Genomic DNA, 22099 nt, shown 5'->3' with positions numbered 1-22099 from the left:
ATGATGTGTCTTATTTTATGATAACACAGTAGATAAATTGTTATTCAGTACCTTTGTGCCAGGCATACATTGGCTTCACCTTTAGAGAGCTATCCAGACGTCCATTAATTAGTGTATGGTTGTGAATTTATGAAATGTCACCCATCACCCTCTGCCCAAATACTGTTCACATCTGAACTGATCTGACCAAGCCCCCATAAATGCCCATTGTCTCCTCCCAGGCACAGACCTTGCACTCTTACAGCTTCTCACATTTAAGGTATGTGAGCAAACGTATTAAACAGTGCATCCATCTGCTCACACAGTGATAGCATGATGAAATTCAGACTCCTTAGACAGCGATCTGATCACACCATAGGTAACATTTATGTAATGTTATAGTTTTACTACATCTTTGTTTCAGATTTTGTGAAATTAATTGTATTTATGATACAAAAATAGCAAGTGTAAATGATGTCACATTTTCTTAACTTTTGTATACTAGACAACAACCATGCAGAGGTTATGTAGCATTTATTTCAGCTCGTTGTAAACAAGACAGAGAAATACACAATCATTTGTAACTACAGAGAACATACTGTACAGAGATGTCTACACATACACACTGTATATCACTGACACAATGGTCCACAATAGCAAAATTACTTGTGTACATATCACATAGTTCACAGTTTAAGTAGACACCAACATTTATATTGCTGCAATATTTACTTTGGACTTTATGGGATTTATGGATGGTAAAAAAAAAACTTAAGCCTTCTAATATTTATTTCAGAATACCATCTATAGTCAGAAATTGTTTTCTTACTTCATATTTTTTTATATAGAGTACAAACCATGCTCATGAACAATGAAGGCATTTGTAAACAGAAAAGAATACAATATGCAAAAATTACACTAAATGACAGTTGAACAAACATCTAATATTAATTCACAAACATACGTGTACAAACATTATCAATATTTATTAGATCTAAACAATTTAGTAGTGCAGGTATTAGGATGAAATGTAAGCAAAACAAGTGATATATAAAAGCATGCAAAAGTATTTTGTGAATCTGCATTTTATTTCTTCCCAGAAAGTACAATAAAATAGCATAAAAGAATATTTGGACATCAAATAAACAAAAAATAATTCCACTTCCGTGCATAGAAGATTTTGTTATGATCAATTCTGTGTGTAATCATTGTCAGTTAGCAAAATGCTAGATATTTGGTTCATAGTATCATTATGTACACCCAGATAAGTTTTGGAAAGTGCCTTTCTACAATTAGATGTATAGAGATGTATAAATAATATATAAAGATGAAAAATATTCACGCTTTTCAACTAACATAAACATCTTCAGTCAGTGATGTCACTGAACTAACAAATCATTATTAGAAAAAAAGAAAAACACACAAAAAAAGACAAATCATATTTGTTTAAGAAAGTATTGGTATGTGGTCAGTGTTTTATGGTCATCTGAGGCAAGTATAGTGCCAGCATAAGAAACACATTTTTCATAAATGTATTATGTGTCTGCCATAACATATTTAAATTTTCAACATGGGAAACTTTTTATTAGGCCATTGAATGTTTTCGATAAACTGTAGTGTTTACGATTTGGGAGTATGGTACCACAGACTCCATTACCAGCAACAGACAAAATCATGTTGTAGTGGAATCAGGCCTGGGCCTGTTCCCTGAGGAACTCCTCCAGGGCAATAATTATGCTGCAGGCTTCAGGCAGATCACTGTGCTCTGCCCTGGAATTCTGCAGCAACACGTCCGCATTTCCACAGCTTTGCAGGAACTGGTAGCAGCGAAACAGGGCATAGTGACTCATCTCTGCCTGTCGCACAAATCGCTTCAGGCTGTTCATATCCTGGATGGCCTGTAGAGTATTGGTGATCGATAAAGAGGCAGCAATATCAAAAAAGGAAAGAGATCAGGGTGAAAAAGAAGCAGAAAAAAATAGGAATTAAGTGTAATACTGAGAAGTTTCTAAAATTTGTGGACAAGTTGACGACTGACATATGTTTGACATCTTTAGGACCAGAAAACCAAATCCAGAGATACAACAGCCTTGCTACAGACTATCTGCACGTTTTCCCACCTTAAGTTTGAAGTTTTCCAGAATCTGCCTGAGAAGGAAGGGATTGCAACGCTCTGCAGAGTTTAGAAATGCCCGAATCCAGTCATCACAGAAACGATTACTGACTGAGGGGAGAAAACATGTGTGTTAAACAGATAAATTGTTACGTTACATGTAACAGTTACAAATAACTTACACATGACTTACCAGAATTGGTGAGTGTGGGTGGGCTGGTGGAGCAGTCTACGATCAATTCAGATTGTGTGTCCTCTGACATGGCCTTGCACAAAGAAGCTGCTGTGGTGTCTTGCTGGGACAAGCCCTGCAAACTGGCTGCTTTGATGAACCTTGCACAATGTACAACAAACAGCAACTGCATATTGTACTACGTGGACAAATATAACAGGTGGAACGGTTCTGGATTTTAAAGTGTGACAGTTTCAATATGGGGGACCGTCATCTGACTCACCTGCACACATCAGCCTTTGTCCTCTCATCTGAATTGATGATCTCCACATGTGTCTGACTCAGAGCCTGTACACAGTATGTTTAGTGGATGAAATGCACTGTTTTGGAAAACAGTTAGCTTAACATAAGTCTGTAGCATTCTGAATAAGATAAAACATTTACAATACTCTTCAGACCTCACTACACTGAACAGGCATAACATTAAGACCACTCACAGGAGAAAGAAGCAAATAACACTGGTCATCTTGTGACAATGCAATGTTCTGCTGGGAAAAATTTGGACCTGGCATTCGTGTGGATGTTACTTAGACATACTACCCCCCTAGACCAGACCAGGCATCCCGATCCCGAGTTAAATGTGTTATATATAACTCTCTGAGGACAAATAGTTGGTGTTAAAATAGAGTGTCAGAATGGAGTGTTTGTGAATTAACTCTGTAAGTGTCAGTGCAACACATTTAACTCTCTTTATTTCTACGATGAGCTCTGAACCTGGATATAACACCTAAGGTGTTAATTTATAAACCCCGCCCATTTATTATACCCGCACCTGGACAGTCATCTCGATAACTACAGACTGATTATCACTGATGAGAAAACGTTGTTTGGTGAGTAAATGTGCTTCACTTTGTGTATAATGTTATGTTTGATGTAAATATTGACTCTTAATCTCGCATGCGGCATCATGTCCCGTACAGCGCTGTGTCCGAACAACAAGCTAACGCTGGGAATAAACTATCTGGAAAGTTTGATGTGGCATTTAACATGTCATTACATGCATTTAAAAATAAATGTTTTAAGCTTAACATGGCCTCTTTATTTCATCATGGTTTATTTTACATGTAACATGTAACTGAAAACAATATTTTCACCATACAGTGTAAATATGGAGTAAACACCTGTAGTAGCTAACAACTGACACTATGAGATAGTTGATATCTAACACTATACACTAGCGTTGAGAGAAACTAACACTGGTTAGTGTTGAGAAGTGTTACATTTTAACTCTAAGAAGAGTCAATAATAACACTTTAGGAGTGTTAACATACCAACACTTCAAAAAGAGTCAAATTAACACTCTGTGGTGTGGACCCATATAGACACTTTAAAAGTGTTGAGATTCATTCTGATGGTGTTGATTTGAGTATGCTGAATTTGCAGTGTACCATCCTGTAAAAACTGTTCATACCATCTCGTAAAAGAAGAAAAAAAAACCACGGTGGTCACTGAAATAATTTGAAACAGACAAAAGTAATTTACTGAAAATGAACTAATGAAACTCATGATATTGATTTTGAATTGTGGTTCATCAAAATCATTTTTAAAAAACAAACTAATGAAACTGGCCTAGACAGAAATGAAGGTACTCCTAACTTATTGTGTTACGCAACCTTTTTGAGGCAATCACAGCAATCAAGCGATTTGTGAGTAACTCTCAATGAGACATCTGGACCTGTTGACAGGTGTTTTGGCCCACTCCTTGTGAGCAAACTGCTCCAGCTGTCTCAGGTTTGAAAGGTGCTTTCTCCAGACTGCATGTTTCATCTCTATCCACAGATGTTTGATAGGATTTAAATCAGAGAATAGTCCAATGTTTTCTTCTCAGCCATTCCTGGGTGTTTTTAACTATTTGTTTTGGGTCATTATCCTGTTGGAGCACCCATGACCTATGACTGAGACCAAGCTTTCTGATACTGGGCAGCACATTTTGCTCCAGAATGCCTTGACAGTCTTGAGATCAAAACCCACTGTGCCAGATGCAGCAAAGCTGTTCCAGAACGTAACGGAGCCTCCTCGATGTTTCACAGTAGGTACAGTGATATTTTCTTTGAATGCTTATTTTTTTCATCTGTGAACATAGAGCTGATGTGACTTCCCAAAAAGCTCCAGTTCTGTCTGATCTGTCCAAAGGACATTCTCCCAGAAGCTTTGTGGCTTGTCAGTATGCATTTAGGCAGATTCCAACCCAACAATGGAGTCCTCCTCAGTCATCTTCCAGTGGCGCATGGTGCGATGTGACACTGATGTACACTAACCTTGGAGTTCACCCCTTTTTATAGCCTTTAACACGCTTATCTATAATTTTCTTTCTAATCCCCTAAAACAACTCTCTTCTAAGCTTTCTTAGCTCCATGTTCAGTGCACACCATGATACCAAACAAGACAGTGACCACTTTTCAACCCATAAATAGGCAGACTGAGTGATTACAAGTTGGAAGACATCTGTGATGCTAATTACGGGACACACCTTAGTTTTGTCCCTACGGTCATATTATTTTCTCTTTATTCTCTATTATTTTCTTTTTGTACCGTTTTTGTCCAGGCCAGTTTCGTGAGTTATTTTTTTCAATTATCCTGTTGAACCACAGTTTAAAAGCAACATCTGATTTTCATTAGTTCATTTTCAGTAAATTTCAGTGACCACTCTGGGTTTATCTTTCTTTAACGGGAGATTACCAACAATTTTGCCCGTGTGTAGTCAGTGTTATTCATTTGAACATTATTTGATCATAATGTTATGGCTGTAAGCTTGTGGTATTGCACATTATGCAGATGTGTGAAGGCTTTTCCAAGCATTATATACTGTAGTTTGTACCTCTTACAAATGTTTATGATCATCAGCACTTGCAGTGTGTTTACTGGACACACTCTAATGCTAATGATGAAAAATGACTCACGGCATGCAGCAAGAAGCTGATGTTGTTCTGCATCAGCATCACCACTCGATAAATGTGCATCACAGACTCCTCGTACCACTGGGTCAGATAGGGTCGCACCTCAGTCTCAAGGTTCTTCAGCTTTCATACACATAGTAAGACATTTTAATATTGCATCATTAATTCATTAACAAATATATACTATTATTGCATTCTCATACCTGTGGGGTTTGCAGGCTGCTACGCAAGCCTTGGATGTATTTATCAAGCTCTAATCTAAATGTGTATCAGGTCAAGGAATTTGCTTACTCGTTTGAGCAAACTTTAAACGACATAGAAGACATTTTGTAACAGCATACTGTCACTTGCTAGTTCATCAGGTACACTGGTGTAAATGAATACCTTCTAATATAAAAGTCCTGCACTAAATCTTAGTTTCATGAAGGTTATGGTATTCAGCAATTATTTCTAATGAGTGAGAGAGCTGTCATTCAACTGTGTTTTAATTCTGAAAGCAGTGGTTTGCAGTACTATTGAATTGTACTGTGCGACTGCGTCCCAAAAATGATCACACAGAAGCCTGGCATAGCCAGACCCAATTCTTACTAAAATATGAAGCTTATAACAAACCACTTGGATATCATTATGGGGTGCATGCAGCTGGATGACTCCAACTCCCAACTACTACAACCAATCAAAGCCATTCTGTTGTAAACAAACTGAACTCAGGCACAGAGACTTGAAGGCACTTAGATGACTCCATCCCCATGAGGCCTGACCATAATCAACGCCCAAAAGAGCGGCTACAGTCCAGCTTTCCCCCATAAAAAGGAAGGGGAAGAATTACCATCTTTCTTATTCGGTTTTCAGTGTAGTCATAAATGCATGACTGTTATATGAACTAGCAAGTGAGAGTATAACATGTATAAATGTATAAAAGTGATGCTGGAAGACCTTGAGTGTTTCCTATAATGTTGACTGCTTTCACTTTGCAAAAGGATATAAGTTTAGCCCTTTTTCAGACCCCCCCATTAAACAGATGACATATCCATCTCCATCAGCATCCGGCAGTTCAGGAGACCTTTCCTGCTGTAGGAGACAGCAGTAGCAGCCAACTGCCTGCTCAGGAATACTAGGAAGAGAAAATATTAAACACATTTGTGTTGACCAACTTACTCTAAATCTTAATCTTTGTTTTACTGTGATGGAATCAAACAGGCTACATCAACAGTGATACCATACCTAACATAATTTTTTATTTGTCACTCTCTCTCTTCCATTGAAACTTGTATTTTGTAAACTCAAGTATCTGGTCTACACATGTTGCGATGCAAAGATGCAATATGAATGGGGGATTGGTTTATCAACCTGATTTCAATTATTCCAGACAAGTTCCCATTTTCTCTTCCATCTATTTGAAATAAACTCAATTTAATTAAACCCCATGCGTGGACTCCTTCTTTGACCATTCTCATTTAAGTTTGTGACAAGTGGGGGCTTGTTCAAGATAATCAAACCAATCTTGTATGCGTACAAGCTAGCCTCGGTATGACATAATAACCTAATTAGCTTGCAAACGCTAAATTGGTGTTTTTGGTGAGGGGCATTTCTCTTGTGTCCATAGGGTTGGCAGTTTCTGGTTGCCTTTTTGCTCTGGTGGAATTCTGGTCAAATACCCACCAACAGTAAGTAAGATTGTGCCTTTGCCTTCCGTTCCTATCTTGCATCTGTTCTAATGTTTGTTGGTTTGCTGAGTTGGGCCTCATGCATATTTTACAAGTCAATCTGTGCAATTTTTTTATGCTATTCTATTTCATTATTTATCTTTTATAAGCTACCCTTTTTGCTCTTGTTATTTTTATTCTGCCCTTTCTGTAAGCTGTTGCAAACTGCAATGTCCCCATTGCGGGACAAATAAAGGTTTTTCTTATTCTTATGCAGAAGGCAACAATTAAAATTGCGTCACTGCGTTATTATTCAGAAGAGTCTCATAAAATCAGAATATCAGTCTCATAAAACATTTGGAACTTCTACATACAGGTCCTTGAGGGCAGCTTTTGTTTTCCTGCAAACTCTACCAGAGGTCTAGGAGCTAGAGGATCACAAATGTCGATCATATTGCATCTTTGCACACACCAGTCACACCCTCTCGTGTTCCGATCGCCATGGGTCCACTATTGACTCACGCATCTTTTCTATTCCTTCGTTCAGCTCTTTGTATTTCTTGAGCTTCTCACGTTCCTTCTTACCGATTATCACTTTTACAGTTGCCACTATGGATGTTCATCTACCACTATTATGTCTGGTTGGTATGCCACCACCAGTTTTGTCAGTCTGTATATGGACGTCCCCCATTTTGACCATGGGACTTTTGTCCTTACTCTGCACATATGTTTCCATATACTATTCCAGCACACTGGTAATGCCGTTCCATGTATGTCCCTTCTGCTAGCATCTTTCAGTCCATCCTGTTCTAGCCACTGGCCTCCTTCCTTCTGCTTTCCCTACAGGTCCAGATGCTCTTGTTTCAGCTTGTATTTGGAGATACCTTTGTGTATTGTTAGGAGCTTCCATATCTTGATATCAGTGGCCTCTATCTCCTCGTTTGGCCAGCTTATTATGCCAGTCGTGTAATGATGACAACCTTCCCTCTCCTTGCTACCATCCAATCACGGTTCGTATAACATTCCGATGTCATTGCTGTAGATCCTGATGGTGTGGATCTGTGAGTTGATGTCTCGCTCACTCATGGCATAGATCTTGATGTCATCCATATAGAGGAAGAGGCGAATGGTTGCATTCTGTAGGGCGTGTCCATACCCACTCTTGGTAATGATCTGACTGAGGAGGTTTAGGCCTGTGCAGCACAGCAGCGGGGACATAGCATCTCTTTGGTATATGCAGCAATTGATGGTGACTTGATTTTTGATCAGTTTTCTCAATTAAGACGTTTAGTGTCCTCCTGCTGTTGTACAGCTTCAAGCAATTCAGGATCTATGTGTAAGGCACTGAGTCGTAGGTTTTCCTGTAGTCACTGCAGGCAGTGCACAGGTCAGTTTGTCTGGGTGACTGGTGCTTTGCCATATGCTTCTCTACTCTCTCTCCCATCCACTGGGCATCAACTGGATTGTGTTTAGCTTATTAGATTTAACTTAATTTAAAGTTGGTATGACATGAAGCTTCGATTTGTGATGTAAAACGTTGTTGGAGTACATAGAAAATTGTTACCTGAGTTCCACTGTGGCAATGTTTCCCATGCTTCCAAGTAGGGCTCCTTTGCTCAGCCTCCTTGAAATGTAGGTTCGCAGATCTGGTTCTGCCTCCGATGGGAGGCTGCTGTCGATTAGTGTCAGGCTGTTGGTAAGGCATATAATCAATATGGATAAGCAGCCAGGCAATGAGGAATCTCTAAGCCAATAAAAGTCAATGGAGAAAGCTGATGATACTATATAAGCTACATATCTATAACAACACACAACTGAGTCACATCACATTTTAATTGTGCCTGTCTATCAATGACAGATGTTTTTAAATTTTCCTAGAGCCTTGCACGGAGGCAGTAAGGATTATATTCACTTTTTGCCAACTCCACTTGACACATGTATGTAGAAACACTAGGCAGATTGAGAGGTACCTAAATGCCATGTGACTCAGCAGCACATAAAGTACCAATCAGAACAAAATCATGAATGAAAACATGAATGCACTGATTGCATGTTGACTGGATCTCTGATTGGTGGCAGTCCGCTGACACACCAATGCACGACAGAAAAAGTCGAAGAGAAATGACCACTGAAAGCATGTAGAATGTAGGTGGATGGCTATTTGTTACCTAAAGTCATCCTGACTCGTTGTGGAGTCTGCTCGGCTCTGGTTCCATGACACATTTTCCTCAGAAGTCTCAGATCTAAGGGGTTTACAGTTTACTCATCACGTTGTTGATATTAAATGTACACGTAAATTTGGTTTTACCTGCATGTCACAGTCATCAAGTAACTGCTAATTACAGCAACTAAATTAAATCATACACCGATCAGGCATAACATTATGATCACCGTTCCTAATATTGTGTAGGTCTCCCTTGTGCCTCCAAAACAGATCTGACTCATCAGAGAATGGACACGTGCCTTCTGAGGGTTTCCTGTGGTGTCTGGTTGGTATGTTGGTAGTGGAGACCTTTGGGTCCTATGGGTTGAGGGGAGGGCCTATCTGGATCAGCCTTGTTGCTGCCATCAAGGAGTGTCATTGTTATGGGGTGGGGTTACCTGGTCTAGTCTAGGTGGATGGTACATGTCTAAGCAACATTCACACAAATGCCAGGTCCAAAAGTTTCCCACCAGAACATTTCATTGTCAAAAGATGGTCATGTCATTTACTTTACCCGCCATTGCTTTTAATGTTGTGGCTGATTGGTGTATATTACCGTGCACAATAATTAGCCAGGAATGATTTTCCTGGTAGTAAATATAGGAGGATAAGGGATGATAAGGGCCATAAACCATAAACCGTAAACAGATATTGATAATCAGAAAATATCATCGCATTTAAAAGAATATTGATTACAAAACAATAATCATCATATTACATGCAACACGTCACAAGGTGGAAGTAACGTCCTTTACAAAATGTTCGTTATTTATATAAGAGAACGACAGCTACAGTAGACTTGTCCAAAGTAGAAACTGGAACGCGCAGTATCCATCGTTACCTTGTGCCTTGATAAAGATAGATGGTGTAGTAGCAATTCAACTGTATTTTCTGGCTGTACCCAGTAATTTCTTCGCTTTCAAAATCATCTCTCTCCTCCACGTCAATCGAATCTTGGAAAGACGAGGTTTGGGAGCTAAACATGATCCTAGCAGAACATCGACTAAAATAGCTGATAACAACGACGTGTTTTTAACTTTCGATATGGTATGTTGGGGGATCCGTATTATTGACGTTGAAGCGCCTGGCTGAAATTAAAAAGCGACTCCGGACCGGAAGTCTTTTGATAACGTGTTAATGCGCATGTCCTCGGTGTACGTTTTCAAATATGTTCGACTCCAACATAGTTTCCTCATGTTTGTTCCTATGGAGCCACCGCTTTTATGTTAAAGGTTACCCTTATCAAAACTCATTTGCGCCACCGGAAAAAGACATGAAGTCACTTATAAGTCACAATATATCACAATGATGGGAAAGCTTTTCATAATTATGAACTGGAAAGCCATACTGAGATAGTAAGTCATCATTATGAGATTCAAAGTCACAGTTATGAAATTCGAAGTCATAATTATGACATACAAAGTCATAATTGTGAGATATTAAGTCATATTTAGCAAATTATGAGATAGCAGGTCATAATAATGAGAAACGAGGCATAATTATGAGATGTTTTAAATGTGGTTTTACCTGTACGGTGACCTTGGGTGTTTTGAAAGGCGCCTATAAATAAAATGTATTATTATTATTATTATTATTATTAATGACTATGTCCTTGGTTTATTGCCTTAATTGCATGGTGGTGTTCTCAGGAAATGAACACTGGAAAGGATTCTAAGCAAGAAGAAACTGGCAGAGGATGAACAAAACTAGTGTGTCTGTAGTAGCAGCTTTCACTCAAGTCCAGCTTGAAACATCTGGTCAGTGTAATGGATATAGGTGGTTGCAAAAAAATTTTTTGGTATTTTAACTGATGGAGTAACAATTTAAGTTTTGCTATGTTTACTAGATGGTGAAAGAGTTGACCTGAGTGCAAGAAATCGACTGTGGAGATGTGCTTATCAAAGCTATAGGTCTTCAAGCTCAAGCCATTTGGATTTGGAATAAGTGGATGCACTGATGGCATCCACTTATGCCAAATTCTCATTTTCAGAGGGTCACCTGAAACAGATAATTTAACATTTGCACCAAGCACTGGGAAGCATATTGGAAGATGCTGTCTAATCCTGCAAAGTGAATGTATACCATTTTGACAAACTCATGAAGGATGGACACTCAGACACCTTCTTGGACAAATCATTGGTACAGTTCTTTTTCCTGTCTGAGCTTAACTTTTTTTATAATCACAGTTGTTACAGGAGACAGTACAAGTTTGTAAATGTACTGAAAGTGAAGACCTTGAAATAATGCCTGTTTGTCTTCATACAATGCACAGAAAAATATGCTAAGCTCACAGAAAAAAACAACCAGTGACTGAATTAGCTGATTCCTGAAGTAGCTCGAAATGCCACGATGTGGTGCTAATTAGGGGTCCATGCAAATGAAGTTGCAGGATCCCTGTTGATTTTGTTGTGATTTTTCTTCTTCTTCTTCGTCTTCTTCTTCTTCTTCTTATAATGATAATGATTAATCTTATTCTGCGTAGCTAAAGTGTCTGCCCAGGACAAACTGCAAGGGTGAAAGGCATCAAACCTGCTAACTTGGTAGAGCATGTCACTTTGCCAAGGTGTCAATACACATGCATGCAGCTAGGTGGAGAATTATTTCTCCCTCTGATTCCTTTGGTTCTAATGGACTAGGCCACACCCATTTCTATCTGCCATTTTTTTTTTTTTTCACCAAGTTTGGTGCAATACGGTCTATAGGGGGCGCTACTGGTGACTTATGCCTCTGTGTCCCACTCGGGGACGACTTGGCCACAGCATGGACCCCTTTATGATCGCTTGCGATCATCTAGTTTAATAAATAATTTTGTTGCGTATGAACTCATCATGGTCTTACATAATGTTATGTATTTCCATGGAAGCATTTACAGAACTTCAATTTAATTAGCTCTAAAACAAATGTCAAGATTTTCTTTCACTTTGTTTGTTTGTTGTGTTGTTTGATTTTTTTCATCTGTTTTCCTTCATAGGATCTTTGACAGTATCCTAAATATTAAGATTATGTTTATAGAAACAGCTTCCAGAGTGCCTGAACTAAACTGGGATCTAAACTAATAAATATAGTTTGACAGTAATTGTTGTGCTAATAATTACCTGCAGTTAGTGATAAATAGTGGTACTATATATTAGTGTGGTCTTCAAAACACACTGCCAAAAGAAGGTCAGCACAGCAGTGGCGTCGTTAGGCCTGTTTTAAAATAAGTCCCTCTTCTTAAGCCCCCCTAAATAGGTTGGTGTTGTTTTGTTAAAAAATAATAATTAAAAAAAAATACAAAAAAATGATGACAAATTCAATATAACGCGGCCAGCATATCAGTTTAAATGAATAAGCATATAACCTGTCATTAAGGACTGAAATGTGATCATACATCCAATCCGTTCCACTTGTTCAGAACGCCCACATTACTGAAAATCCAGTCCACGTTTTCCCTGCGACCTTGCTTGCGGCTCGGTACTCGCAGCCACGCAGAGTCGAACAGAACAGATCATGGATGCGCAAATGGATATAAGAAAGTTTTTCAAGAAAGTAAGTATTAGTTAGTAACAATTAGTTAGCTCCGGCCCCCAGCTAACAGCAGAAAGTCCCATGTAATTAATGAAATGCTCCATGTTTGACAAATAAAAACCTGGCTTACACACTACAGATAATCTCTGCGCACGTTTTACCTTTGTTGTTTTGGGACAAAACCATTGTCAAAAGTTACATTCCAGCTGTAAAAGAACGCTGCTACTTAGCTAGCTAGTTAGTCTGAAATGCTTCTGTGAAGGTCCTGGTTGTTTATAGAGTTCAGTGTGCACTCTCTTTACCATATCTTTGGGGTGACTTCCTTCTGGAGCATCAGCTGTGTTTCTCACTTTACGCATGTGCGCAGATGCTCATGTGAAAGGTCCTTTAGTGTACTGCGTCGGCTGCACTCTTGGCTGCGTCAAATAATGGATCAGAAAAGACTTGACAGTCTTGCAGTCATATCAATTGAAAAAGCCGAGCTTCAGCATCTAAATCACAACAGAGTGATAGATCGATTTGCCACCCTTAAAAACAGACGGCATTCTTTGACGCTTCCACCCACCAAGTAACTTGCAATTGTAACCTTTTTTTCTTCTTAATGTTGTAAACATTCTGCTACTGTGCAAACCTTTGTTTATCGTTTACTGTATTAAAAAAAAAAAAACAGACTGATAATAAATACTAATAAATAACTAATAATAACTAATAAATAATTTCTCAGTCTTTGCTAGCTGTTTGTGAAATTTTCTGCTCGCATGCTCGTTTGCTCACATCCTGTGCATCTCCCCGGTCCTTAACACCTAGTGACGCCTCTGCAGCACAGCAGGGCTGAGTCCATAACACAATTTGTAATTTATTTTTAAATATTGCCCCACTGTCTCTTAAATTGCATTACACACCATATCCAACAAAGGTTCAAAAAAGGCAACTGGACTTGTAGAGTTTTTTTTGAGAAGACGTTTCACCACTCATCCAAGTAGCTTCTTCAGTTCTAGGGGACTGGTGGGAAGTTTGAGGTTTAAATAGGAACTCCTCCTGAAAAAACTTGCTTGTTATGCTAATAATCAGAAACTGGTGCAGTTAATTTCCATTAACGACTGGGTACTTACCTATTGTTGAGGGGGGACTGTTTTGTCCCTGTCCTCGTCCCTATGAATGGTTCTCTAACGACTCTTGTCCGTCAGAGGCTCCAGTGTCAAGGTGTGAATGAGATTGAAACTTCTTGGGGACAGAAGTTAAAACTGTATTGTAAATAGATGGCAGATTAAATCTCAGTCCACCTCCTCTGTTTAGTGAAGGTTTTTCCAGTCTGACATAGATGGCTTCCTTTACTCCTCTTTCAAACCATCGGCCTTCTCTGGCTAAGATCGATGAATAATAAGTGCTGATCAGTGTGGGTGGGTTTTCTATACACTTCAATGTTGAGGCTTCGGTCTTCTTCCACATGCACCAGACAGTCCAGGAAAGCCAAACTGCCTCTGCTGATGTCATCCCAAGTGAACTTGATGTTGCTGTCCACTGCATTGATGTGCTGTGTGAACGATTCCACTTCCGGCGTCTTGATTTTAACCCAAGTGTCGTCCACATACCCGAACCAGTGGGTGGGGGTGTTTCCTGTGAAAGAGTTCAAGGCTCTGGTGTCGACCTCCTCCATGTAGAGATTGATCACAATAGGTGACACTGGTGACCCCATTGCACAGCCATGTTTTTGCCTGTAGAATCCTCCATTAAATTGGAAATAGGGGATCATCAGGCACAGATCGAGTAACACGCAGAGTTGGTCTGGGGTGAGGATGGTCCTACCAGCCAAGGAGTCATCCTTTAGTAGTCTTTCCCTTACTACTCTTGTGGCTTCTCCGGTGGGATACACGTGAAGAGGGAGGTTACATCATAGGAAACAATGGTTTCCTCTGGACCCAGTGTGATGTTACTAACTTTGTGGACAAAATCCCTGGAGTTTTCAATGTGGTGGGGAGTGTTGCCCACCAACGGAGACAGGATGGATGCCAGGTGCTTAGCGATGTTGTATGTAACCGAGTTTATGCTGCTGACGATGGGTCTCAGGGGTGCTCCTTCCTTGTGTATTTTTGGAAGTCCATAAATACACGGGATGGCATCCCCGGGATACAAACGATAGTAAAGGCATCTATCGATTGCCTTCTCCTTCTCCAGCTGTTGTAAGTAGTTTATTGTTTTGGTTTTGTAGGTGTTGGTTGGGTCTCGCCTCAGTGTCTTGTATGTGTCCTTGTCGCTGAGAAGGTTGTTAATCTTTGTGTGGTACTCCGTTGTGTTCAACACCACGGTGCACCTTCCCTTGTTGGCTGGCAAGATGGTGATGTCCTGGTCTCTTTGTAGTGACACCAGCGCCTTCCTTTCCTGGGTGGTGATGTTGGAAGGTGCCGTTTTAGCACTGGCAAGGGCTGCTGTTACCTTCAGTCTCAGTTGTTCCGAGTCACAAAAACTACTGTCAAAGTAACATTTTATTCTTATTGGTGTATTTATACTCAGTTTATATGCCAGTTTAGTTGAGTCATTCTCAAAGCAATTACTGTAAACCTCATCATAATATTTAGGATGTTGTTAAGACTGCTACTAAGGAAAATAGCACTGATGCCTCACAGCGAGGGCCTTTCTGTGTGGAGTTTGCATGTTCTCCCTGTGTCTGCGTGGGTTCTCTCCGGGTACTCCCACTGTCCAAAGACATGCTCATTAGGTTAACTGGTGATTCTAAATTGGCCTTAGGTGTGCATGTGAGTGTGAATGGTTGTCTGTCTCTCTGTGTTAGCCCTGCGATAGACTGGCGACCTGTCTAGAGTGTATCCCGCCTCTCGCCCAATGACAGCTGGGATAGGCTCCAGCAGACCCCGCGACCCTTAACAGGAATAAGCGATTACAGAAGATGAATGAATGAATGATATTTGTGTTAGAACTAAATTGAAGTTTTGTAAATTGTTTCATGGAAATCCATGACATTACTCTAACTAAACACACCGAAAGCACACTGTGTGTTGAAGTCTAGGTGCTGGACAGAAAATTATCACTACCAGAGGCGATTGCTCTAAGACTACAGGGGAAGCTCAGCCTCCCCTAAAATATCACTGGCAATTTCGTCAAATACTACGAATTTACGTTACTACTCAAACTAAAATGTGCTAGAACATGATCGACTTCATGGCTACTTCTTATAATAACACAATCGTTAATAAGTTTTAGCTGTTCGTCTATCGTCATTTTTTTTCTCATATCACGGTCCGTTTAAAAACCCATTGAGGCTCGGCTTCAATGGACTTTCAATGGGGCTTCAGAATGGGCCGATCTCAGGGCAAAAAAGCTCGACATTTATTGGACAAACGCTCCAAAATCGTCACTTCCAGGGAAGCCGGGCGTCTCTGGGAGTGAATGGGCAGTGGGATGTACCAGGACACCGAGCTTCTGTATGATGATTGGATGAACTGTTAACGTGGCTGGAACTCGTCGTGATTGACAGCGCTTTAAGCCTATACCAGACTATACTTCTGCATTGAAGGATTTTAGGTCAGTCCCATGCGGATATTTGGCGAGTGAAGTTACAGTAATACAGGGTTAATACTAAGCTACTGCTAATTATCTGTTGCGATATATCGCACTATTTCCATCTGTCAAAATAAAATCGTGAATATATAGCGTTATTGAGTTTGCTACTTGTTTTCATTTCAGTTTTAAAAAGTTCGTTTATTTGCAATTGTAGGGGGTAAACTAGCCAGCCAGCTAGCTAGCTGCACCCACTGTAGTTTAAAAGTTGAATGAAGTTTCTACGTTAAACGATTCAAGCTGAATTAATTAAATTAATTTTGGTTAGAAGAATGATAATAATAATACGAAGAACACTTCTGATAACAGTAGTGCATTAGTTAATTACAGTGCATTTTCATGCACTGTAATTAACTAATAATAACTATAAAAATAGGCCTATACAATATAAGGAGAATTAATTAGTAACCCTGTTAAATTTAATGATGTAATATTTGGCCAATTTTACAAAACTGGGCTTCCCCTATTTGAAAGACCAGCAGCCGCCACTGATCACTACATGGTGGCGTTTCGAGCTACATCAGGAATCAACCATATGGTAGTTGAGTGACAAATATACATTTTAAAATTTTTCATTTATCATTGTTTTTATTACTTCTGTGAGTTGCACGTCACTTAGCTTAGGCATCATTTCAAGGTCTTCATGAATACTTTCAATACATTTACAAACTCATGCTGTCTCCTTTGACAATGAATGAAAAAAAATTAAGTTCACCTGTATTGAGGGAAGGAAACACAACTGTTTCAACAATTTATCTAACAACTCTATGCAACTGAATTACATTTATTAGCGTCAATAACAATACAAATGGTCTCAAGACACTTTACAAAACCCAACCTGAAATCCCCAGAGCAAGCACAGAGGTGAGAGGGGAGAGAAAGAGAGATGGAGAGAAGGACACATAGCTGATAACATGCTATATAGAAACATATCTGCCTATAACTGCTCACTGGGTGGGGCTACACAAACTCTCAGGAAACTGCAGTTAATTAACATGTTAAGGGAATTAACATTCTCTTCCATTATTTCCTAATATCTGTAGAGTTACAGCCGCTGGTTAAAAACTGCTGGTATAACAGCATTGTAATTAGTGATCATGCAGCAGTGTCTATGGAAATCTAATTGGATAAGATAGGATGTTGTCCAAAAAGATGGAGATTACAGTCATTTTTGTTAAAGGATCCAAACTTTGTCAACTTTGTAGAAAATTCTGTGGACATGTATTTGAATGAAATAAGGATGAAACTAACGCTAGTATTAGATGGGAAGCCTTTAAAGCCTACATAAGGGGTGAAATTGTAAGCTACACCAGTAACAAAAATAAGCAATAAAAACAAGAAATACAGTTATTAGAAAAACAAATTAAAAAGATAGAGAGTGAGTTCTATCATCACAAAGATCCCCAAAAACTACAAAACCTGAATATTATGAGAGCTAAATATGATAAACTGACAACTGAAAGAGTGGCTAGGAGTTTAATGTGGACTAAACAAGCGTATTATGACCAAGGTGAAAAAGCAGGTAAACTACTGGCTTGGCAAATTAAGAAAACACAGGCTGAAAGAACAATCCATAGCAAGTCAAAAACAGGTACTTTAACAAATGACCCCACAGAGATAAATGATAACTTTAGAGAGTTTTATGAGCTGTTATCTAAATCTGAATACAATGGAAATGAAGAGGCTCAGAATACTTTTCTTGACCAGTTACAATTTCAGACATTATCAGAGGAAGATAAAGCAATACTTGATAATCCACTAACAGTAAAGGACCTTTTAGATGCTATAGGAGGTATGAATAGTGGTAAAGCACCTAGGCCAGATGGGCTGCCAATAGAATTTTATAAAGAATTTAAAAGTAAATTAGTACAGCCACTTCTAGACATGTATAATGAATCATATGAACTGGGTGTGCTTCCAAAGTCATTGAGAGTAGCTACTATAACTCTTTTATTAAAACCAAATAAACCCCCGACTGAATGCTCTTCCTACAGGGGAATTAGTCTCATGGGATGTGACACCAAGATATTATGTAAGGCTCTTGCCAGGAGACTAGACAAATATTTACCTAAATTGATAAACGATGACCAACAAGGTTTTGTCAGAAATGGACAAGGTTATCACAACATCAGACGGGTTCTAAATATATTATATGAAAAACACAACACTAAAGACACAGCAATGTTAGCTCTAGATGCACGCCAAGCATTTGACAGAATAGAATGTAATTACCTCCTGGAATTGCTTCCAAGATATGGATTGGGTGAATCATTTCTCCAATGGATTCGGTTATTATATACAACTCCCATAGCACAAATTTTAAGTAATAACAACATTTCAAAACCCTTTAATCTACAGCGATCAACAAGACAGGGATGCCCTTTGTCACCACTACTTTTTACATTAGCAATAGAACCTTTGGCTGTAGCAGTGAGATCACATGCGGGAATATCAGGCATTAGAATTGGTAGAAGAGACCATCTAATTTCTTTATTTGCAGATGACATCATATTTTTTCTGACAGATTTAAAGAATAGTATTCTGAATCTGACAAGGTTATTAGAAGATTTTGGAAAATTCTCTGGGTACAAAATTAATAATTCTAAATCTGTATTAATGTTTCTAAATGAGGAAGAGAGGACAAACCCCACCATAACAACACCATTTACAACAACTACTGAGGGTTTTAAATACCTAGGTGTAAAATAATCCCATCAAACTACGATCCCCTAGTAGATGAAGTCACCAAATTATTAAATCGGTGGTCTAATTTACCCATATCCTTGATGGGACGAATAAATGTTATAAAAATGACAATTTTACCTAAATTCCTGTATTTTTTCCAGACACTTCCCCTGCCACTACCAGCAACGTTTTATGATCATTTATCCAAGTTGTTCAGTCAGTTCATCTGGAACAATAAAAAAGCAAGACTTCGCCTACAATTACTATATCAGCCTTATGAGAGAGGGGGCCTTCAGTTTCCAAATCTCAAATGGTATTATATGGCAGGCCAGTTGGCATCAGCTACACATTATTTTTGTACTTCAACCCCATCCTGGGTAAGCATTGAACAACAATCAGTTTCAGAGTTGTCCCTACATAGTTATCTATACTCTTCAGATGAAAAAAGACTTAAAAAACATACAAAAAATCCCTTCCTGAAAAACACAGTTTTAGTGTGGCATGCTGCACATAAACATATAGGGGACTCTCCAGTAATCTCTCAATTTACCCCTATTTGGGGTAATGAGAAATTCACACCTGGTAAAAAAGATGGGGGGTTTAGACTATGGCATGCTAAAGGCATTCAGAGAGTGGTGGATTTGTATACAGATGGTGTGTTGCTTACCTTCAATCAGTTATGTGAAAAATACCAATTCCTTCATTTTTTTAAATACCTACAATTGAAAAATTCAATTTTAAACAGATCCAAGCAGATTATGCGGATCCCACCACTATCAAAAATAGAAGAAGTCTCCCTTGGGCGTATGGGAAGGAAACACCTACTCTCTATTTATTATAATTTATTAATATCTACTTCTAAAGATTCAGCAATGGATAGGTTAAATGCCTGGAGAGATGACATACAAGAAGACATAACTGAAATGGATTGGAATGGGGCCTGTTTAAAGGCACAAACACAAACAATAAATACAAGGTGTAAGCTCCTCCAATATAAATGGTTGATGAGGACGTATATGACTCCTGTCAAACTTCACCATATGTCTGGTAACATTCCAGATACTTGTACAAAATGTCTGGATAACAAGGGAACACTTGTTCACTGTCTATGGGAGTGTGCAAAGATTCAGAAGTTTTGGAAGGATGTTATAGATTGTCTCTCAGAAGCCTTTTGTATTAACGTACCACTAAATGCTAAGTTATGTATACTTGGAATTTATCCACTGAACTTCATACAAATGCAGAAACAGACTAAACTACTGGACTTTGGACTTCCACAAGCCAGGAGAGTGATTGCACTTAATTGGAAGAATGTAGAGGCACCTTCTATGAAACAGTGGATAAAGGAACTTTCAACATGCCTTGGTCTGGAAAGACTAACATATATTGCTAAGGGAAAACAGAAAGAGTTTGTTCATCTCTGGGAACCATATATGAGCATTATAGAATCTGGAATGTAAATGTTTTTGTTACATTGACGTTTATGTAGGCCTATTTTATTTCACAATTTTGCGTTGATTTTAATTTTGAAAACCTATACATTGAAATATGGATTGTGCAAGTTTGTGTGTGTGTGTGTGCGTGTATGTGTGAATGTTATTGGTTATATCTGTGATGTGTTGCAGTAGTTTAATTGTTCTGTAATGCAAACAAAAACCCAATAAATATATTTGAAAAAAAAACATTCTCTTCCATCTCTCTGTTCAGCCCACCTTCTGTATAAGACACTGGCGATTGGACTTTTTTACTGACTTACTGTATAACAGGATGTTGATCAACAACATGAAAAATCCCTTCGGAACACTATTATCGACCTATTTCACAATATTCTTGGCTTCTCAACTGTTGGTTGGCCTGTTGGTAAAGCTCCAGTTTCATATTACACTAAAGTTCCTCACCTTTGATTTGTGTAATTGCAGGACCAGGATGCTTGCTTTGGGTGGGATCATCTCTTGATCCAAATTGAGTGGGTGTGCTTGAGCACCATTATAGTTTGTATTGCACTCTTTTTAATGCACATCAACACTTCCAGAGCCACATTCACACACTTTTGCTCATGCATATTCCTATCACTCGAACATAGTGGTTCTCACTTTTGTCATATTTTCTGTCAGTTTCACCTGCTGAGAGTTCAAGTTTTGTTGTAAAGAGAGACTTGAGACGGTCAATTCCATGGAAAGGTTAGCTATTTATTAACTCCCAGTGAGACACAACAAGCTCCAACAAGCTCCAACAAGCTCCAACCAACACTCTGACAGAGGCAACTACCTGCCTTTTATACACTCCTCCTGCTCCAGGTGATTAACATGACAGCTCCATTTACTGGGGATATCATCTAAAAAACACTTAATATCTATATCATATCAACACCGTATAATAGGCTGGAGCCTATCCCAGCTGTCATTGGGCAAATGGCGGGGTACATGGAGAGACAGACAACCATTCACACTGTCATGCACACCTGCGGCCAATTTAGAATCACCAGTTAACCTAACAAGCATGTCTTTGGACAGTGGGAGGAAGCCAGAGTATCCAGAGAGAACCCACGCAGAACCCAAATCAATATGTGTGTAAATATTAATTTCATTTAATTACTCTATACATATTGTACATATAAAGGAATGGAACCTGTGGTCTCTGTTACACTTCTCTCTTCCTTCTCTTGTTCTTTCCTCTCCCACTCGATTTCTCTGCTCTGCTTTTTGCTGCTGTAAAGCCTTTCCGTGACTAACTGTCATTAATCTTCCGTCACTAAGGGCAGGTCTTGACTCTGTGCCAGCATGCATTCACACAGAGCAATGATCAAAAAAACATAGCCATTTTTCTGGTTTCCAGGACACCATGTTGCTCCTGCTCACCTCTGAGCAACATTGATCCATAATACAAAGGAATGCAGCTTTATGTATCTCACCTAGCCACCTAACATCCTTACACTGACTTCAAGTTTTGTTGTAAAAAGAGGCTTGAGACGGATGTCAGTTCCAAGGACAGTTTATCTATTAACTCCTATAAGCTCCATACACATATGTCATAAGTGTGATTATAAAAAATGTTGCTTATTGCTTTTGCTTTTACATTGTCTTCCTCTACTAGTGAACAGGTGCTAGTCTTTTCTCTGCTGCAGCATGCAAGGGACTAGCTATTGTATTCAAGCTCATTAGCTGGCTGGGATTTGGGGAATTCTGTTGACATGATCAGAGAGGTTACACTGTTGCTCGATGCTACAACACACCCTGCCCTGCCAGCAAGACTTGATGATATTTT

At 39.0% G+C, this 22099-nt stretch overlaps 1 protein-coding gene across 2 annotated transcripts; it reads right to left on the bottom strand.

Moving 5' to 3' along the window:
• Positions 1–496: 496 nt before the first annotated feature.
• cUnh17orf75 (chromosome Un C17orf75 homolog) lies at positions 497–10632 on the bottom strand. Of its 2 annotated transcripts, XM_084571319.1 has the most exons (10): positions 9912–10632; positions 9036–9110; positions 8432–8557; positions 6207–6335; positions 5425–5485; positions 5225–5344; positions 2548–2612; positions 2286–2425; positions 2100–2203; positions 497–1877 (listed from the first exon to the last, which is right to left on the bottom strand). In XM_084571319.1, exons 1-10 carry the CDS (start codon positions 10052–10054, stop codon positions 1668–1670), a joined length of 1173 nt encoding a protein of 390 aa, XP_084427445.1. In that variant the 5' UTR covers positions 10055–10632; the 3' UTR covers positions 497–1667. The 2 variants fall into 2 exon arrangements, with proteins under 2 accessions (XP_084427445.1, XP_084427446.1); XM_084571320.1 differs by lacking the exon at positions 9036–9110.
• Positions 10633–22099: the final 11467 nt, after the last annotated feature.

This window comes from Chelon labrosus (assembly GCF_963514085.1).
Source record: "Chelon labrosus genome assembly, chromosome: 21".
NCBI classification, from domain to species: Eukaryota; Metazoa; Chordata; class Actinopteri; order Mugiliformes; family Mugilidae; genus Chelon; species Chelon labrosus.
The sequence above is the reverse complement of the archived record's forward strand: the minus strand, read 5'-3'. Positions and strand labels throughout refer to the sequence as shown.